At 37.9% G+C, this 19,778-nt stretch overlaps 1 protein-coding gene across 1 annotated transcript in view; it reads left to right on the plus strand.

Annotated features, from left to right (window-relative positions):
- The window catches only part of DOCK2 (dedicator of cytokinesis 2), a 4,134,711-nt gene that overhangs the window by 2,913,243 nt on the left and 1,201,690 nt on the right, over nucleotides 1-19,778 (plus strand). Inside the window, exon 28 of the mRNA XM_044069535.1 lies at nucleotides 6,685-6,783. Coding sequence (XP_043925470.1) covers nucleotides 6,685-6,783 — 99 coding nt within the window. The remainder of the gene's footprint in view (nucleotides 1-6,684; nucleotides 6,784-19,778) is intronic.

Below are 19,778 nucleotides of genomic sequence, written 5' to 3' on the forward strand. Positions count from 1 at the left end.
TCCTTTTATTTTGCTTACTTTGTGTTTCCAGGTCTGGCTATCCCTACTGCTTTCTGCTGGACTACCTCTGAATAAGGATTGGGGCCAGCGAGGAGGTTGAGGTGTCCCAAGTTCATGTCATATAGCTTCCAGAGCTGTTTTACTATTACTGTCCCTGCCGGTAACACCATGTAAGTGCAGCATGCAATGAGTGGACAGTACCAGTTTGCTCCACATTTCTTCAAGGAGCTGATAATGGCAAACTGCTCCACCCCTTAAAGAATCTCTGCAGTTATTTTCCAGCCAGTACCAGGGAAATCTGGCCACTTTATGTGCCTCATGAACACAACACACTTTCCCCCAGGACAGGCATATACTTTCACCCCTGCCAGAACCTCAAATGCCCAAGCCACACTCAGGTCGCCAGGACCATAGTTAGGACTTTATCCCCCATAGCACAGTGCTGACTGATGAGTTTTGTTATGTTTAGTCCAGTCTTTCAAGTAGTTAATGTTGCTTTTTGTGCTGAGACAGTCAGCAATGATCCGTATTTTTACAAGAAGGGCTGCACCTCCTGTTCCCCTAATATGCCCTGACATCCACATTACTTATATAATATACACTAACTCCAGAATTGCTGTAGCACATAGAAAGGAGAATCCTGCAAGATGCTACCATCTCAGATTTGCTATGTATTATGCACATTTGCACTTCTAGATGAGCAGCTCTGAGGGTCACAGTAATGGGCCACACACTTTCAACAGGTACTCCCTCAGACATTAAATGATTTGCAGTTGACTTAGTTTGCTGGGAATGGAATGCAGTGTTTTAGTCTAACCAGAGACTAATAATGTAAGTGTGAAAGTTGACTTGTGAAACTATCCACAGACCTTCAGATTATGCTAAGAAAACCATAGAATGCTGCACAATGGGACCAATACTACATTTGTAAGCTGTCTCCTTAACCAAGAGTAAATGCCTATGTATTATTGGCTTCTAAATTCCTCCTCCAAACAACACTCCCACTGCTAAGGGCATTCTGTCCTGGGTATGCAACAATGTAACCAAAGAGATCATAGTTTTAGGAAACCTTTACATAAACTGGTCACCCACATATAAAAGCAGTATATCATACCAACAAACCTTACATGGCTTTGCTCAACTTTTTAATATCCTCACCAGGTACAACAAACTCTCTCAAAAGGAAACAACCCTCATCTGAATTCTAACAACACATCCATAAAACATATTTCAGGCAGGGTCTCTGCCTTATAGCTTAGGTGACCACTATCTCACTTATGCCACAAGAAAACTTGCAAAAGCATCAAAACCAGTTGTCTAAAACATAGTAGGGTACATATGTAATTTTAGCAAAGATACGTACATAGCTGTATTAACATTTTGCATTTAGAATGAACCAAAAAATGCATCCATTAAAAGAAACAAGAAATACAGTCAGTGAAACATTTCTCAGTATATTAGATCAACACTCCCCAATGAGAAGAGAGAGAGTTAATCCCTGCCCCCTGCTTACTTCCCATACAAACCAATTAATGAAACAAAGAGGCAAAGAGTGGCAAGCATGTCATTCAAACAAAACTCAAACTATAAACAGTGTCATAAATTACATAACAAAACTAAACTCCTAACACAATAGGACAAGAAAAAACTACTTCATAAACTTGCAGCCATCTCTAAAAATCCTATGTATTTTTGGACAACAATTAACAACTTCTTTCACCCAGGCAAAACTTTACAACCAGCTCCTCTAACATCTGAGACAGACACACATATCATCTACAAATTTAATATGCACTTCATACTTGTAGCTACCTCACTTACCGAAAAATCTGTCTCCACACATCCCATCTTCAACATTCATGTCAGCTGCCCCCACCCTTAGGTTCTCTCACAAACCTACCTCAGCTATCAAAAAACATCTTCACAAACTGAAATCAGCCACCTTATCAGCTGAAAGCCTTCTATCAGAATGCATTAAAATAGCAGCTGATGCACTTACCTATCTAGTGTCCGTAGTAATAAAGAGAGCCATTGAGGAATCTTATGTCCCACTCAGATGGAAAAAAAGTTAAAAAAAAAAAAAACTTATCCTACCTTTATATAAGGGAAACAAATCCACAGAATTATCAAACTATAGGCCAATTGCCATGTTTTTCCCCACTGTCTAAGGTCCATGAGTGTTTTCAGTCACAATTTCCGGAATATCTTCAATACAGTGAAACTAATTTTTCCAACTATGCATGGCATGTTCACCTTTGAGGAAAATATATACCTACAGTGTGATGGCATGGCTTTGGGCACTTTTTGTGCCAATAGCTACGCCAACATGTTTATGGCACTATGGGAAGAAATATTATTTAAGTTGAATTCATACTTAAGACATGTTATGTTCTATCGACATTTTGTTGATGATCTCTTCCTCTATGGGAGGGTACATTGATGGACTTGAGTTTATTCCTGGTACAATTGAATGGAATGTATGAGTTTCTAAAATTCACCATGAATTATTCTCAAACCAGGATTGAATACATGGATGTATATGTGGAAAGGTTGAACAATGGTTTAATTAATACTGGGGTGTATAGGAAACAGTGCTACAGGAACACTCTTACATAGAAGTAGCATGCACCCCCAGTATACCTTCAAGAATGTCATCAGAGGACAAGGGATGAGGGACTCTAGATTGAATGCCTCGGGTGAAGGGTTTAACCAGGAGTTGACCACACTGGGAGATAGGTTGGTAGATAGGGGCTATAGCTCCATTGAGGTAGATAAGACTCTTCATGGGATTGGTGATTTAAGGCAAGACATAGCTAGACCTTATTATTCCCATAATGTTAAATCCATTGATCGCCCTAAGGGTGTTTTCTACCCTAATGTCATGAAAGTTCTGATGTATTTTACCACAGATATTAAGCCAATTATGGATATCATTAGGAAAAACTGGTGAGTTTTAACCACCGACCCAGTGGTTAAGAAGGTGGTAGGGGAGAACCCTAGTTTTCTGTTTAAAAATAAACATAACCTGAAAAGAATATTATGCCATCCTAGGAATAGAGGTAGACCCCTTGAAAGTATTAAAGGTACCCATCCATGTGGGAATTGTAATTTCTGTGATTACTTGGATACCACAGGAATTTTTGTACACCCCAGTACAGGGCAGCACTTCCATTTTGAAATCAGTGCGGATTGCAGAACATCACATGTGGCTTATATGGCTAAGTGTGTGACCTGCGAGTCATTTTATGTTGGGAAAATGGATAGGCTATTTAGAGACAGAATTAGGGAACAAGTCTATAATATTAGAGTTAGAACACAAACCAATGCCCTATCCAAACATATTATGGTACAGGGGGATGATCAGACCTTTCGAATTTTGGTAATGGATTTGGTTAAACCCACAGTAAGGGAAGGTGATATACAAAACCTAACTGAAAGTAAGAAAGGTAGGTGGATTTTAAGGCTTAGGGCAGATAGGGCCATGGGCTTGAATGAGAGAGCTTCCATTAAGCCCACACTAAAATCTAGGAGACTTTCTGTAAGTTAGCCCTAAGATGATGTCTTTTATGCATTTAAGAATTATTATAATAATTTGTATATGTTTACAGATGTCTTTTTTATTTTTTGCAAATATTTAATTTTTCAATAGTTATGTTTATGGTCTATATATTTGTTACTAGTGCGGAAGTGTGCATAATTTGGTGATTTGACTTTAAATTAGTACATTTGTATTGCCTAACACAGGATGATTGGCTAATGTGCACTATTTAAATGAATTTGGATGAGTATCTGTTTGATGGTCTGAAGAAGCTCCTATGTGAAAGCGCTTACCAGTTTTAAAATAAAACAGAATTTACTATTTATGGTGGACTTTTCTTATGGACTGCATGGTTCGTGGACTGCTCTATTTTTGATTATACTTATTACTTGTCTTCTTTTTTTGAGCAGTACCATGTTTGCCCTCAATGGTGTGTTACTGCACTTTTCATACTTATTGACATAACTCTACTGCAAGATGATACAGTCTTGAAGTCAACCATATTTAATAGCTGGCGTTTGAGTGTTGCAGTCTTCCTCATAAATGTTGAAAACGTCTGTGTTCCTCTTCATCAATATATTTATCAAGATACTGACCTCAGGGCAGATTGGAGAGTTCTTCACTGAGGCAGTTTTCTTTGTGAACCTGTACATAACCTTAAAATAGATATGGTTTGGCATGACAGTTGTTTGGAAAAAATGTGTATGTTCAACGTGTACTGATTCTTATTTTGCTTAATGAAATTACATAGTAAAATTAGAAATTCAGTATAAATGACAAATATAGTTTATTCTCATTTGTATGCCATCAGACGGTTCTTATATTGTGATATGATGCTCTTGAAAGTGAAATGTATTCTATATATGCCTGTATGCAGAATCAAAAAGTCAGAAGTACATGTCAGAGAAGGATGAAGTGCAAATACACCAAATGGTGTACAATACCACCCAGTATTAGAATCAACATTTCTGTTTGTTTCCTGTGTTTTTTGGATAACTCCTATTTTATTTGGAATGTATGCTATCTAAATGATTTGTGTGTGAAAAGAGATGAAAAGTAGGTGATGCCTTTTTTTCTTTATTATGTAAAGAAAAGTTTATTATATAAAACTGTAGACTTGAGCAATGCCTTCAGAGTGTTCTCAAACAAACAAATATTTTTCCATACAATATTATAAATGTGATACTGATACATCACTCCACAAACATTTCTAATTGAAATCCATAAACCAACAGTGAATATCTGCACTGTTTTTGAATATGTGATTGTAATCTCTAATATTCATATTTGTTTCCAAAAATATGTAGCTTGGTTCCTTGCTAGCAAGCCAAGACCTCTAATTAGAAAAATTGTGGGTACCTTTTAAACTAAGAAAGATAAGGTTCACTGTAGGCACTTGAGTCACATATGCTTACAAAACATTGTCTTGAAGCCAGGGACTCAAACTCCCTGTAGTTTGTCTAGGCTATTGCTCATGCTCAAACTCCAGTATGAGTTTGGACAAGCAGCCATGGGGAGGGGAGGAGCATTGCTCACACTCAAACTTGAATATGAGGTTGGGAAGCAGTTGTGAGGAGGGGGCTTTAGATTTAGGGAGTGGGATTTTTGAATTTGGGAGCATCCATACACATGCAACTGGAATGCTCACAGAGATAACTTAGTAAAAGAATATGATGCTTAAATGATATGTCCTTCATGGACCAACTCAGAGTCCTGTCACTAGACTCGATATCTACAGACTGCTGAGAGGTGACCTGTGTCTGGCATACAAGACATCCACTGACCCAATACTGATGATTTTACTGCGAGTCAAACAACATCAGAAATACTTGGTCTAGGGATCTAAACCTCTTATGCAACGTTAATAGAATGGTTTGGAGGGACAGGTATATCACACATGACACCACTGCTCTAGACTAGACTTCCCAACCATATAAAACAAAGTTCATCCCTGTCCGTATTCAAGTGCAACTTAGATCTATGGATGGGAAACAGAAAATTATTCCAGGACTGCCCCCTGCACTATCAATGGACACAAGCAGTTCCTAAATCCTTTTTCCCATGCATGGATCCCCTCAGATTATCTATGGTATAATCTGAGTTATTCTCATTATGGGATATGTATGATTATTGACCATGGGATGGATAAAGCAAATCTATAACCATATGAGATAGATTAGTTCGATCACAAAAGGGGGCAATTGTCTAAGCTTAAAATGGCCATCAAGGGCAGCCAGCCAAGTATTTACCTGTGAACCAATGAAACTCTAAGTGTTTTTTAGTGTTACAGAGTGAGAAGAGAGTTTTAGGGTTAAGGAATGATCTGAGAATTTAGGTTTAGGGAGACGGGGTGGAGTTTTAAGTTTAGGGAGTGGAAAATAAGTTTTAGATTTAGGGAGAGATCAGGGACTTTAGACTTTGGTAAGGGGACCGGAGGTTTAAGGGAAGGGACTGAGGAGTCAGGGATGAGAACTGGTTGGGAGTTTTAGGCTTAAGGTTTTGGTTCTGGTAGGATTGTTTAATTTATAGGACTGAGGGTTGGGACTGATATGTTGAGCTAGTGGGAGTTAGAGCATTTGCTTTTTTTGAGCAAGTGGCAGTGAGCAGATGTACTGCAAGCTACTAGCATGTGAGCATTTGCAGTAGGCACAGCTGATAAGTATCAGGAACCAATAAGAGAAATAACTGACACCAATAAACTGTGTAAAATGACTTGATCCTCCTGTAACTTTCCAAGCTCCAGAAAATCCTATGCATACTTTTAAGTAGCCTTTGTCCATTTTCTTTCCTGTGGATATTGTATGATTATAAACTTGCTTTGCTGGACATAAATAGTTGAATTAATGGTTCCAAAACTCAATTTGTGATCTCCTGTCTGTCATCCATGTCTGTACATTTGTGTTTCATCCTTTAAGTAAAATACCGGGCATTTCTCTCAGATGAATAGGTTGTACGCCAGTCTAATAGCACTCAATCAAAGCTCAAAGGCTTTTAAGATGCTTTTTCCTATTTCTCTTGAGTTTCACTGCATCATAAACAAAGGTACTATCAAAATATGTGAAAAGCAGTTTTTGTACTGTTGCACTAAAATATTTCTACATGTCTAGCAATTTTAATTCTTCTTTATTACCTTACTTGTGTTTCAGAGTCATTTTGTGGCTTGTATGACAGCTATTCTGAATCAAATGGATGACCAGCATTATTCCTATTACATTGACACCTTTCAGACAAGTTCAGATCTGCTGGTAAGTGCACGATTCTCACAGAACTTTGCTGTGCAATATTGGTATTTGTTTTTCCCTTTTTGACATTTAGAAGATGGTCAGACCATCTTCTTGGCAGTCAGAATAATTGGTTGTTAGCTAAATAACTAAAATTGGTTTGTTTATAGTAAGAGGTACTTTAAAATATCCGGAAAAAGCTTTTGTTATTTAGTTCTGGCATTTAAATCAGTGCAAGGTTTCTTGCACCAGACATGTGTAACTATGTGCATGTTTGAAAATACACAGTCCAAGCCTGCCATTTCTGATAATAATAAAAAAAAAAAAATGTGAATCAAAACAAAACAGCAAATTCCAAACCTTTCTGTTACATCTTTAAAGCTCCCTCTGCATTCCTCCAACATCCCTGCTACTTATACCTCCTAACTGTGAGATCACTGCGTTTCAGATGCTGTCAGATGTTGCAGCCTTGGACTTAATATTTATTTATCAATTTGTATTTTCATTTATGCCATTACAAGGACCACAGTTAGTTTTCCCTGGAATTTCAGAAGCCCTGTGTAAAACTGCCAGGAATCAACTTGCTGTTTCTTTATCAGCCCTTACAGAATCAAATGTAGTGTTTAATGAACTTGGTGCCTTATAGAATGGCACGCTGTATAATAGATGAAAAGCAGTAGTAGACTTTTTATTATTTTATAAATGTATGATTCTTTCTGTCTTTACTACAAATGCTATATGTTTCAGTTGCACAAACCAAGTCTTTCTTTAAATGTAGACTCATTAGATTCTAGGTAATACATATTTATGCCATGCCTGCCTGCTAGGACAGTGAAAGGGTATAGGCCATGCCACCAGTGCTCTGGGCTCAGTTAATGGCACATGATGTCATAGGGATTGCAGAGGGTGGTAAGCACTACAAAGGATGGGGACAGCTCTTTTTCCTCCAGGTGTATCACTGCAGGTGTGGCTTTCAGCACACCATATAAGTGATGTAAACAGGATATGGAAGCATGAGCCCTGATGCAGTGTTTTCTCATGTCTGGGTAGGATAATGCAGGTAGGAAACAACAGTGTCATCTATGTGCTGTGTGCAGATGTCCTGCACTGGTGCCTCTGGCCCACTCCCATCCCCTGATTCTGGTCACCTCAAGGCCACTTCTCAAGAAGAAAAATGCATCCAATGAAATGTTAAATGTGTAAGAACTGAGAGAGAGAGAGAGAGAGAGAGAGACAGAGACAGAGATAGGGGGATAATCAATGGCGGCAGACAGGAGAAGTGCTGACAGAGCCAAAGATCAGCGGATAACCTACCAATCTGTCTGCCTGTTCATAGGTTCATAGGTTGGTACTAGGCTATCAGCCCTAGGGCCTATACAAGCCTAGCCATAACAATTCCCTGGCTATTTCTTCCCACACTATTTACTTCCCAGGACCCCTGTCTAGCAGGGCGACTGACGTGATCCCCGGGGTGAATTTCCTTTCTCCCATCCAATCGTCAAGGTTCCTTTTGAAGAGGACCAAAGAGGCACTCTGCTTGACATGTATGGGCAATCTATTCCAGAGTCTGGGGAGTCTCTGGGTCAGGAACCTATCCCTCCAGCATGTTTTGTTTATTGTGATGACAAGGTTTAGATCCCTGGAGCGTGTGGCTCTGAGGGATTGGGATTTCTTTAAGTGTAGCATGTCCAACAGCTCTGGGTTTGATATGGCCTTGTATGTTAAGCAAAGATCGCCTCTGAGTAGACGATATGCGACATTTTATAAATGTATGATTCTTTCTGTCATTACTACAAATGCTATATGTTTCAGTTGCACAAACCAAGTCTTTCTTTAAATGTAGCGTAGGGCATCTGCTTTAGGCCTGTGATTCTTTTAGTGAGTTATTTCTGTGGCCTTTCCAGTTGCTGCAGATGTCTTGAGAGGTACATACCAAATGGGGCATTGTATTCTATAATGGGTCTAATGAGAAATGAGTACAGTGGGACAATGACCTCCTTTTTTCTGGATGAAAAGCCCTTAGTGATGAGGTGTGCCACATAGAAGGATTTCCTGACTGTTGTGGCGATGTGGTTATCGAAGGAGAGACCACTGTCCACCTGTGTCCCCAAGTCTCTTATCAAACGTTCGGTGTTTAGTGTACTGCCACCTATATGGTAATTCATGGATACATGTTTTTTCCCATAGGGGATAACTATACATTTCTTGGCATTGAGCTTGAGCCCATGGCTCTGGCACCAAGCATCTGTTTCTGTAAGGCCCTTTTGTAGAGTATCTACATCATTTGGGGATTCAATAATGGCTCCCAGTTTGCAGTCATCTGCAAACTTTGTTATCCAGAGTCCCTTAGTGTTGGCCTGTACTTCAGAGAAGTAGATGCCAAACAAGAGCGGTCCCAGGACTGAACCCTGAGGTACTCCACTTGTCACTTGTCTGGAGCTGGATTTGGAGTCGGCTACTTTTACAGTGTGGGTTCTATCAGTAAGCCAGTTAGCAACCCATTGGGTGACGTAGGGATTGTCTGTCTGTCTGCTTATTGTTTACACAGCTGTGCAGGTCACCAGGTTGTCACAACTTTAGAAGAGTCCTAAGAAGTGACAGAATTGTAGTAAACCATAAACTAACAGAAAAAATGTAGTGGTACAGATTGTATTATAGCAACAAACTGGAACTCTTAGATGGTTAATGTCATAGGTAAAGCATAAATTGCTATTTGATATCATGCATTTGGCAGTTAAGCAATAATCCACTATTAGGAGTAGGTAATGCAGGTGGTTGATCACAAAGGCAAAGCCTGAGTGATTAAACAAGGCCAGCCACAGGTAAATCCTGAATTGTCTCACACACGAGTGGTTCATTGCTGTTACACAATGACATTATTTAAGGAATAAAATGTATAAAATGACTTATTGTACTTCTGCCAACTTCTGGTACTCTACAACATCCAAACTTTGCAGTACACTTGCACCATCTCTGTGTGTGAATAGCTGCATAGAATGTTGCTATGAACTTTTTCTAGTCTAGATTTTCACAAAGTGCCCAGTAGTTTGCATCACATTTTTGGTCTGCTCATAGAATATGTGATTTTCTGGAAAATCACTGACATCTCTGTTTTGGAATGAAGAGGTTGCAAGATATGCCATGCAGCTGATTGTAGCCATGCATTTTTTTAATATTGTATTATTCTGCTCCATGGAGCGGTTTCCTGTCATATGATTTATTATTTTTTAACAGTTTGAATTCTTCACTTGGCAACATAGAAAAAGTAACATTATGGGCTCTCTTCCTATGGGGAATTTGCATTTTCTAACATTGGGAAGCATGTAAGCTTAATGTTTGGCACTGTTGGCTGGCAGAAGCCACATTGATTTACAGGAAAAAAAAAAAACTTTTATAAAAGAAGGAGCAAAAATATTAGGAAAATTATAGATGCACTAAAAACTGTGGATAGCTAAGAGGAATGGTTACTGGAAGTATTTAAACCCCTTTATTGAATTATCACTTGTGACACAGGCACATTTCCATTTATATAAAAGTAATCAAATTGTATTAACAAGTTAAAATTAACAAACATTATACTTCACATATATTGCTATGTATCATATAACCTAAGCAGCATTACATAAATTATTTGGTTCCTGCACCTTTTTTTAAACAAAAACATCTTTATTAAGCCATCACTTATGACATCAGCAACCATACATTTATATAAAAGAAAACAAACTACACCAACACAATCCTAGTTGCAAGCATTTTACATCACAAACCATTCTGACACACTCCCAGTTGCAAACATCATACTGCCGGTTACTATACTTCTCAGCTGTCCCCACTTTTCTAGAACATCTCTGTTTTTTTCATATTTAACCTCATCCTTCATAAAAAATCGTATTGCAGTATTATGGAGCATATCCCAATAGAAAGTCCAGCTGCTGAACAATACTTCAACATATGGACTTTTTTCTATTAACGTATGCTGTATTTTCAGTGGGTATGCTGATTGGGCTGTCTAATCAGTATGCACATTTCTGAATATAAATGAGCCCTTATTGTACAACCTCAACAATATAGCTGTAGAGTTATTAGGCCTGAAACAAATATAATAAGACATTTTCATTCTACATACAAGAGTAGGGTAATAATAATTGTTTTAAAAGTTATTAGTAATTGTAATGTCCAAGTACCAGAAGATGAAGCAGAAAAGTTATGAAAAGCTGCAATTAACATAAGGGCCAAATGCCATTGTCACTTCTTTTCCTCCATCATTAGAATTTTTGGATTCCTTATCCTACTGGAATTACCAAAAAGAAAAATTCACAGGAAAACAGAATATGTTGACAATTGCTGTTCCCCTTTAAAGTTGTTTTTGCATATCCCATAACCTCATTACTTATAGCATATATTAACTCTGAGACTGTCATACCTTGAAGAAAAGTGAATACTCTGAGACAGAGCAGTTTCAGTCTTTGCAAATGTACATCCCCATTTTCACACACATTGTACTTACAAATCTATGAAATTAAAACCGTTCCCATATCATTGATATAATTGACAATTTCCATCCTCAGTACTAATTCAGTACAAAGATTGCAAATAATTTCAATCCATATAAGAAGAGAGAGACCATTAAGATTCCTGCTTGTGAACTTGGAGCACTGAATTATGAATGAATATACGCACACTTGACAGTGTAGGAAACATTAAGCAGACCCAGAAAAGTATGCGTGCATTTTCAGTAATCTCGATGTCGAAGGCAGGTTACCCTAACAACATGTACTGGCTATAGGTCACATGAAATTCATTAGTGCAATTTGTTACATGTCATTAATGTGCTGACATGAAGATAAAAGATGGATAAAAAGCAAAGCTGGAACAAACTGTTGTAAGTTGAAATCTAAAGTAACATGAAGCTGTGTTTATTACTGAGGTCATTTTCTAGGGTAGAAATCTTTTTGATTTTGGCTAAATACTAAATATATGTGGTACGGTTACACTACTGAGGTACTTGGCTGCAAATTAATTTTTTCCACAGACTGCATACAGACTCATTTTTCAGCTACCCATTACTCTTACAGTTACATATTTCAGAGACAGTGAGAGGGCATACCTCTCAGCTGTCCCTTATTTTCCAGAATATGCATGACTTTACCTTACATTTATTCCCTCTTCCTGGTAAAAATGTTGATTTTCTGTTAAATCGTTGAGGGTTATATTTTCAGTTATGCCAGACATTAGAATTTCATGTTATTTACAGTTCAGAAGATACATGTTAATGCAAAACCTGCTTATCTGCTATCTTCTTAACTGAAATAGAGTAATGTTTAAAATTTGTCTCTGGTTTTGAGTTTTTGTCCCCTTATTATTATTGGCTTGGTCCAGAAGTCTTGAGCAAAGAAGTTTAGAGATTGTGGTGGGAAGCTTATCTGTGGGACCACAGATTTCACAGGCTTTGCTGTTCCAGGGCACACTAAAAACACATAAAGGTGTGTTGTTAGACATTTAATCAAAGCAGGATGGAGTTGACAGAAAGCTTGCCGATTTGATTAGCTGCCAGGTGGTAAGACTCCCAGAGAAACAATACTGTACCTATAGCCTCTTTAAACTGCCAGGATGGCCTGCATTCTGCTCACATTTACTAGTTAGCACATTCATGCCTACTCTCTCATACGTAGCCGTCAACAGTTAAAGTACTGCATGAGTAGCCCTTTCATCATACCTTGCAGAGCTTTCTGTCTTTCTTACAATGCATATTCTGCTGTATTTTCTCTTTTTTGTAAGACAGGAAAGTTATGCCTATAATAGGCAAGGCAAGAGAGCATAAACAAGGCAAAATGCAAATCAGTCAAACAGTTTATAAATGTTCAGTAATGCTTCAAGTATTACAATTCATTTTTTTACATTTTGCTTCTTATGTATGGTAGCCCCAGTCTGTCTTACTATTTATACTTTTTCGCTCTGGACACAGCAATGAAGTCCTGCATCCTAGATATCCATTGCCAAGAAGCACAGGAATTGTGACATGGGCAAATATGTACAAAGAAGTCACTGTCAAAAATTGATAAATCAAGACAAGTACTTCTGCAACATATGTTTCTTTGCTGAAAATGAACCATTTCAACCTTGCACATTCTGAAATTATTGCTTTGTCACTGATTTCAGAATTTAAGTTTGAATGACAGAGGAATAAAGTTTTATTTCGATGACAGTTCTGCACCTTTCCATCTTCCACAGGATATTTAAGCAATAGCCCATGACTGGGTGTGGGTAAATCCAATATTATCTACAATCAGGAGTGGGTTATTGCTATTATACAATGACATTATTTAAGAAGGAAATTGCTTACCTTTCTTAAATAATGTCTTTGTATAGTGGGGCTGTAATATTCTATGTGGTCTATATCAGAAGATCGAAGTTTCAAAACTATGAATCTGATATGGTCGACACCATATGATCGAAGTCTTGAAACTTCAAATCTTTTAACGGAGATGTCCATACAGCATGGAAAGGGAAGATTTCCTTTTTCTACACTGTAGTGCGATCTCAGAGTTAGTATATTTAAGTAGCGGGGAGAGTGGGGCTGCAGGGGGGTTTGCCCCCCCTGCTTAGAGCATTTAAATGGTTTGTTTTTGTAGGTTATGTTTTATTGCATTTTCAGTGATTCAAAACTTCAATTATATGGTGTTGACTATATCAGATTCAAAGTTTTGAAACTTCGATCATGTAATATAGACCCTGTTCTATGTTGTTTCACTTTCTTCTGCATTTTTGATGCACTGTGCACATATATGGGACTTACTTTCCCACGCTTGCACAGTACATCAATGCTGTTCAAAATAAGCAATGGAAAAAACAGAATCTCCATTGCTTTTTTTTTTTTTTTTTTTTTTTTTTTTTGGCCTGTTCCTGACAGTCTTAATGTAATAAACCTACACAAAGCACAACTTAATTGGGGGTGGGGGGGTCCAAAAATAGGTACAGCTTTTATTACTCTTATAAACTTAGAAAGTTGCTTGAGGCAGAAATTTTGTGTTAGTGTACATTTTCTGAATGATATGAAGCCTAAACCTCAAATGTATGTCATTATTTAAAGGCTCCCATCCCTGGTGGCTTGCCAGTAAAATACATCTGTTAATGAGGAAAAGAAGAAACTATGAGACAAAAATCTGGGCAGTCTGTGAAAATCCAGACAGTTCAGAGTTACAGTAGTCTGCCGAGATTTAAGGAGAGACAGTGCAGAAATACAAGGAAAATCAGTTACATTTCTGTTTATTTAGTTTTGCAGAACATACCTGATTTTTCTTGTATTTTGCTCTGTTCTCTATAGCATGTATCAGTAGAAAAGTCTGTCCACTCAATGGTACTTCAGTGGCCAAACTTTTTTCTGTTGGTATTTGCTCGATTTACAGTAGGCATATCACATACTGGTTGGGCTGACCAATCAGCGTACACATATCTGAATACTAATGAGAAGTCTTTGTATAATTATTTATTTGTTTGTTTGTTCATTCATTCATGCATGCTTTGTTAACCGAGTTATTTGCTGTAGTGCAGTGGCCCCTTTTTCAGCATTGACCCAAGGTGGTATTTATGCTGACTAGGGTAATTTTTACAAAGACACTATGTAAATTCCCCTACTCTCTTTTCTGTTACTGCTGTAGGATCTTTTACATCTACCTGAGTTACTACCATTCAGTATGATAAAGAACGGGCAGTATTAATAAATTTCATTTGAAAATTCTGTTTGTAATATCCGAATGTCCTTAAGCTTACCAACACATCTGTTTCCCTTGGTCCATTGAAGAATTAAAATGCCCTTCCACTTATTAAAGGACATAAAACATGCTCTAGAAGGGTTTTTAAAACGCATACCAGTGGTTGATTTTAAATGGAGAGGATTTTACATTAATACTGATGTTCCCCTTAACACAGCTTGCTACTTCTTCTGTATTTCACCCTTTTTTGTAAATCTTGCACAAATAATTGACATCTCAATGTTTCATTACCTCATCATTAGCTTTGGATCCTGTAGTACCAATAATACTTCCTTCTTCTCATCCTGCTCTCCTATATTCCCTGTCAGACTACTTGCACTGTATAGTAATATCTGACATTTAGGAGCAGAGGTTTTAAGACTATGACTCATATACTATACATTTCAGCAGTCCTTGGTTGGATTCAAACAACCCTCATTTGCCTACTGTGTGACCCTGTAAGCAAGTCATTTAACTAGACAGACTGATTAAAAAACTTAGCTGCCAACTCCCTGTCCATTACTTTTTCTTGTGTAGCACTTAGTGCAGGTGATTAAGGTTATGAGCTGCTAATGTGCTGCTTTTTGTAGACCTGGCTTTAATTTTCATAGCAAGCTTCAGCCTACTACTTAGCCAGGGACTGCTCTCAGGCACCTGGGAAATTGAACTTGATATATCAGTGGTCTCCTAGACTTTATTGCCAAGTACCTCACTCTGAACCCACTACTGGTGACATCAGTAAACAAATTATGTACGCATGCATACATGTGTGGAAATTTGGTTGCGGGGATATGTGTTTGTGTGTGTCCGTGCACATGTGTGGGGAGGGTGAGGGTGGTATTTTGATGGCCAAGAATTCAGTTAAGGATAACTGAAAAAGATTTGTCCTGATATCAATACTGATCTGTTGATTACATTACTATCATACTTTAGCAGAACTGCAGTGCTTATGAGCAGGTCTGTTGAGGCTGGGCAGAGGTACATTATCCCACACCTAGCCTAGATAGCTTGCCCTGGAAACCTTTGCATTAGCTAGAAAGTCTGTGGATCTTCAGGTACCGTAAATATTAATTGTTCATCATTCATGCTTTCGTAGGCTGAAGCAGCTATTTGGTTCTTTCACTTTTTTCTGAATGGTATCTCATAATTCGACCTCAGGTAAGTGATGAAATTCTGTGTAACTTTGCTAACTGATGTTCAAAGGCTAAACACAAGCTGCAGTGAGTTAAAATGATATGTGCTATGATATTTTATAATATTCTAGATTTAAAGCCTGGGGTTTAAGCAAAACTTTGCTTTGCTCACCACTAAACACAAACATGGTTTGCTGAGCTGCAGGCTAAAAGAAATGCTGACATCTGTGATGCTGCAAAAATGTTTATGTCTTCCTTTATGTTGATGTTATAGCATGTGCTAAGGCAGCCCCAGGTCTTTAAATTCGCCACAATTTTCTTCTTTTTTTTCAAAATAAAATAAATGACCTACTTTGCACACTCCTGTCATTTTGCCTTTAATCAGTATTCTTAGTAGCCTGTGCTTTTGGAGGAGTTCCATGTTAATGTCCTCTGATTAAAAAACTAAATAAAATAAAATAAAATTTGCTGGTGGCTACTGAGGGATGAGGCAGCAACATGAAATCTTATCTCCCTGCCATCTCAAACTGCCTTAGTTTTTAGTGACTCTATGTATTCTGAATTCTATTTTCTTCATGGCACATCAGCTCACTCAAAGTCAGTTAAGGTGAACATTCCCTTTTCAGTGTAACACAATTACAACAGATTGGAGCTATCTAAACGTTGACCATTTTTCTGGCAGGTTAAAAAGTTTATTGCAGACAAAGTTAATAATATAGGTTTGGAAAGCTATATTGTCATTAACATCTGAGCAGAGGTAATTTAAAAAAAAAAATCTATATAAAATATTTGGTTCCATTGTCTGCTAAAATGAATTAGTGCCCTATTTCAGCATTTATGCTGACCATTTCTGTAAACCTAGCAAGAAAACACCATTGATTTTGGACTGTCTTTGTGTTTATATATACATACATCTATGAACATAGGAACATGAACCATACTGAGTATAAGGAGAGTTGTGCTAATCTGTTGATTTATACATACCAAAGATGGCATCATATTCAGCGATGGGTCTGGTAAATGGAGAGTACAGTGGCAGAATAACATCTTTGGATCTCAGTGATGTGCCCTTGAAATTAACTGTGTCAGGTAGAAGGCTTTCCTGATTATGGAAGAGACATGATGAGCAAATGGGAGAGAGGTGCCCACATAAGTATGCATGACTCATATGAATGTGTCTGTCTGAAGGGAGTATCATTTAAAATATATGAGGTGGGAGCATTGTTTTACTGAATGCTGGTAGGTTGCACTTTTTTTAATTTAATTGAAAAGCATCTATTGTATAGGGGAGTATCATTTAAAACATGAGGTGGGAGCAGTTTTTTATTGAATGGTAGTACACTGCACTTTTTTTGCATATAACTCGAGATATATTTATATATGTATATATCTGTATATGTGTGTGTGTGTGTGTGTGTGTGTGTGTGTGTGTGTGTGTGTGTGTATGTATATATCTATATATCTATATATAGGTCTACCTGAAAATGCCGAAAGTCCACAATTCCTACAATGAGAACACCTATACCGGAAGATCGACAATGGAGAAGACCGATAGCTGAGATTCCCGACACTGAGAACACCGACATGTTAAGGTAAGTGTGCGATAGGGACGGACGTTAGGGTCAGGGTGTGGGTAAGGTAAGTGTGTGATAGTGACAGACATTAGGGTAGGGTGCAGGTCAGGTAAGTGTGCGATAGTGACGGACTTTAGGTTTAGGGGCGGGTTAAGTGAGTTAGGGTTAAGGTGCGGGTAAGGTAAGTGTGTGATAGTGACAGACTTAAGGGTTAGGGGCAGATTAAGTGAGTTAGGGTGCGGGTAGTGACGGACCTTAGGGTTAGGGTTTGGGTTAAGGTTAGTGCATAGATAGTTGTATATGTAAAGGTTTAGTGTAGGATTGTAAGGTTTTTGGTGTGCTTGTGTTGTGTGTGTGTTTTTCGGGAAAGGTATATGTTTTGATGATTGTTGGGATTGTGGTTTGTCGGGCATGTGAAGTTTTGTGTTTTTGAACTTTCGGTTTTGTAGTGTCGGTTATTTAGTTGTCTGTGTTTTGGCGTGTCGGTGTTATCAGGTAGACCCATATATATATATATATATATATATATATATATATATATATATATATATATATATATGTGTGTGTGTGTGTAAATATATGTATATATATATATATATATATATATATATATATATATATATATATATATATATATATATTTCTAAAATTAGTAAATATTGTGATAATGGAAAATATTAATATATTTAAGCAAGACCTCATAACACCTTGCTGACTAAAGTAATAAAAAATATTTGAAGATCCAGGAAGATTTTTGGGACACTTCCTGCAATCTAACTTATGTACGAAGCAACTACTCTTGTGAAGGAACAATGCATTATCTTAGAATATCGATTGCTCCCACAGCCACCTCTTTGAGCAGGATACAGTAAACCAGTAGCACTTAACAGCACACAGAAGAATCTACTGGGATGCCACAAATGTATATTCTTATGTTCACTTCCTCATCAGCGTCTTTCATCATGGGGCATGTTTTTGCTGTTTGAAGGCTACCTGTGGAAATTCTAGTATTGCTTTTAAGCAGTCTAAATTGTTTTGTTTTTTTGAATGAAAAAGGTAAGAGGGTGTGAAAGGTGATATACCTTCTTCTTGTTGTGCTGAATGCTCCTCAGGGTTATATCTAATCATGCGTGTAAGTTGCAGTCAACATGGGGTGCCTGTTGAAAGTCATAGGATAATAATTTAATTCCTCAGAACAGTAAGACATTGAGAGCAATAACGGTGAATATGTATTAATTCTGAGATTGCAGTATTCCTCCTGTTAGCTACAGTGAACCTAAAATGTTATTTCATTTTTTATTTTATTTTTTGTTTGTTGACCAGGGTCGGGTGCAGTTCCCCACATCAGAGTTGTACAGAGAAAAAAAGTCTCTTAGAGAAACAGTTTAACAAATATCAGAATTCATTGTTTATTTCAGAGTAATGGTGAGTGTGGAAGAGAGGTGAAGAAGAGAGTACAGGCAGGATGGAGTGGGTGCAGAAGAGTGTCAGGAGTGATTTGTGACAGACGAATACCAGTAAGAGTGAAAGGGAAGGTCTACAAGAGGGTAGTGAGACCAGCTATGTTATTTGGGTTGGAGACAGTGGCACTAACAAAAAGGCAGGAGTTAGAGCTGGATGTGGCAGAGTTAAAGATGTTAAGATTTGCACTGGGTGTGACGAGGGTGGACAGAATTAGGAATAAGTATATTAGAGGGTCAGCCCAGATTGGAAGGTTTGGAGACAAAGCCAGAGAGGCAAGATTACGTTGGTTTGGACATGTGCTGAGGAGGGATGCTGAGTATATTGGGATAAATATGCTAAGGATGAAGCTACCAGGTAACAGGAAAAGAGGAAGGCCTAAGATAAGGTTTATGGATGTGGTGAGAGAGGACATGCAGGTGGTTGGTCTGACAGAGCAAGATGCAGAGGACAGGAAGAAATGGAAACAAATGATCTGCTGTGGCGACCCCTAATGGGAACAGCCGAAAGAAGATGATGATTGTTTATTGCTGTAATCACAGTTTAATTTTTGAAGCATCAGGACTCCCAGTATCTGGTCTTGTATTTTAAATAAGAACCCATCAACATGCACTGCCTGACCTGCATGTATAACAAAATATTTCTGCTCTGTTTGGCAGATGATGCCTGACTTTGTAATTAACAGCAGGTATACAGGCTACTAGTTCATTTCTTAATGCTTTATGTAACTGGTATCTAGGATTAAGTGACCACCAGCTTATTAAAACTCAGCCCCAGACAGATGGAAGACACCTTGACTGGTCATTGAGACAAAACTGTTGTAGGAGTTAAGAGTAGTAGTACAGATTAGTTCTTTTTCTTTATCCACATCATTCAGAGGGATAAATATAAGTGTTGCTTTAGGGACAGTACATAGTGGTCAAGTGGCTTATTCCCTAAGTCATAAGTGTTTTTTCTGCAGTTTTAAAGCTATCAGAACTGTCCCCTTGACCCTGCCAACTAACTTTTCTTTAAATTTGCAGTTGTTATTACATCCAGACATGATTGCCCTTAACCTTCTCTGTTCTTACAGTAAATAGAAGACTTCCATACTGGCTGCA

The sequence above is a fragment of the Protopterus annectens genome, chromosome 4.part0, assembly GCF_019279795.1.
Source record: "Protopterus annectens isolate FY-2018-M chromosome 4.part0, PAN1.0, whole genome shotgun sequence".
NCBI classification, from domain to species: Eukaryota; Metazoa; Chordata; order Ceratodontiformes; family Protopteridae; genus Protopterus; species Protopterus annectens.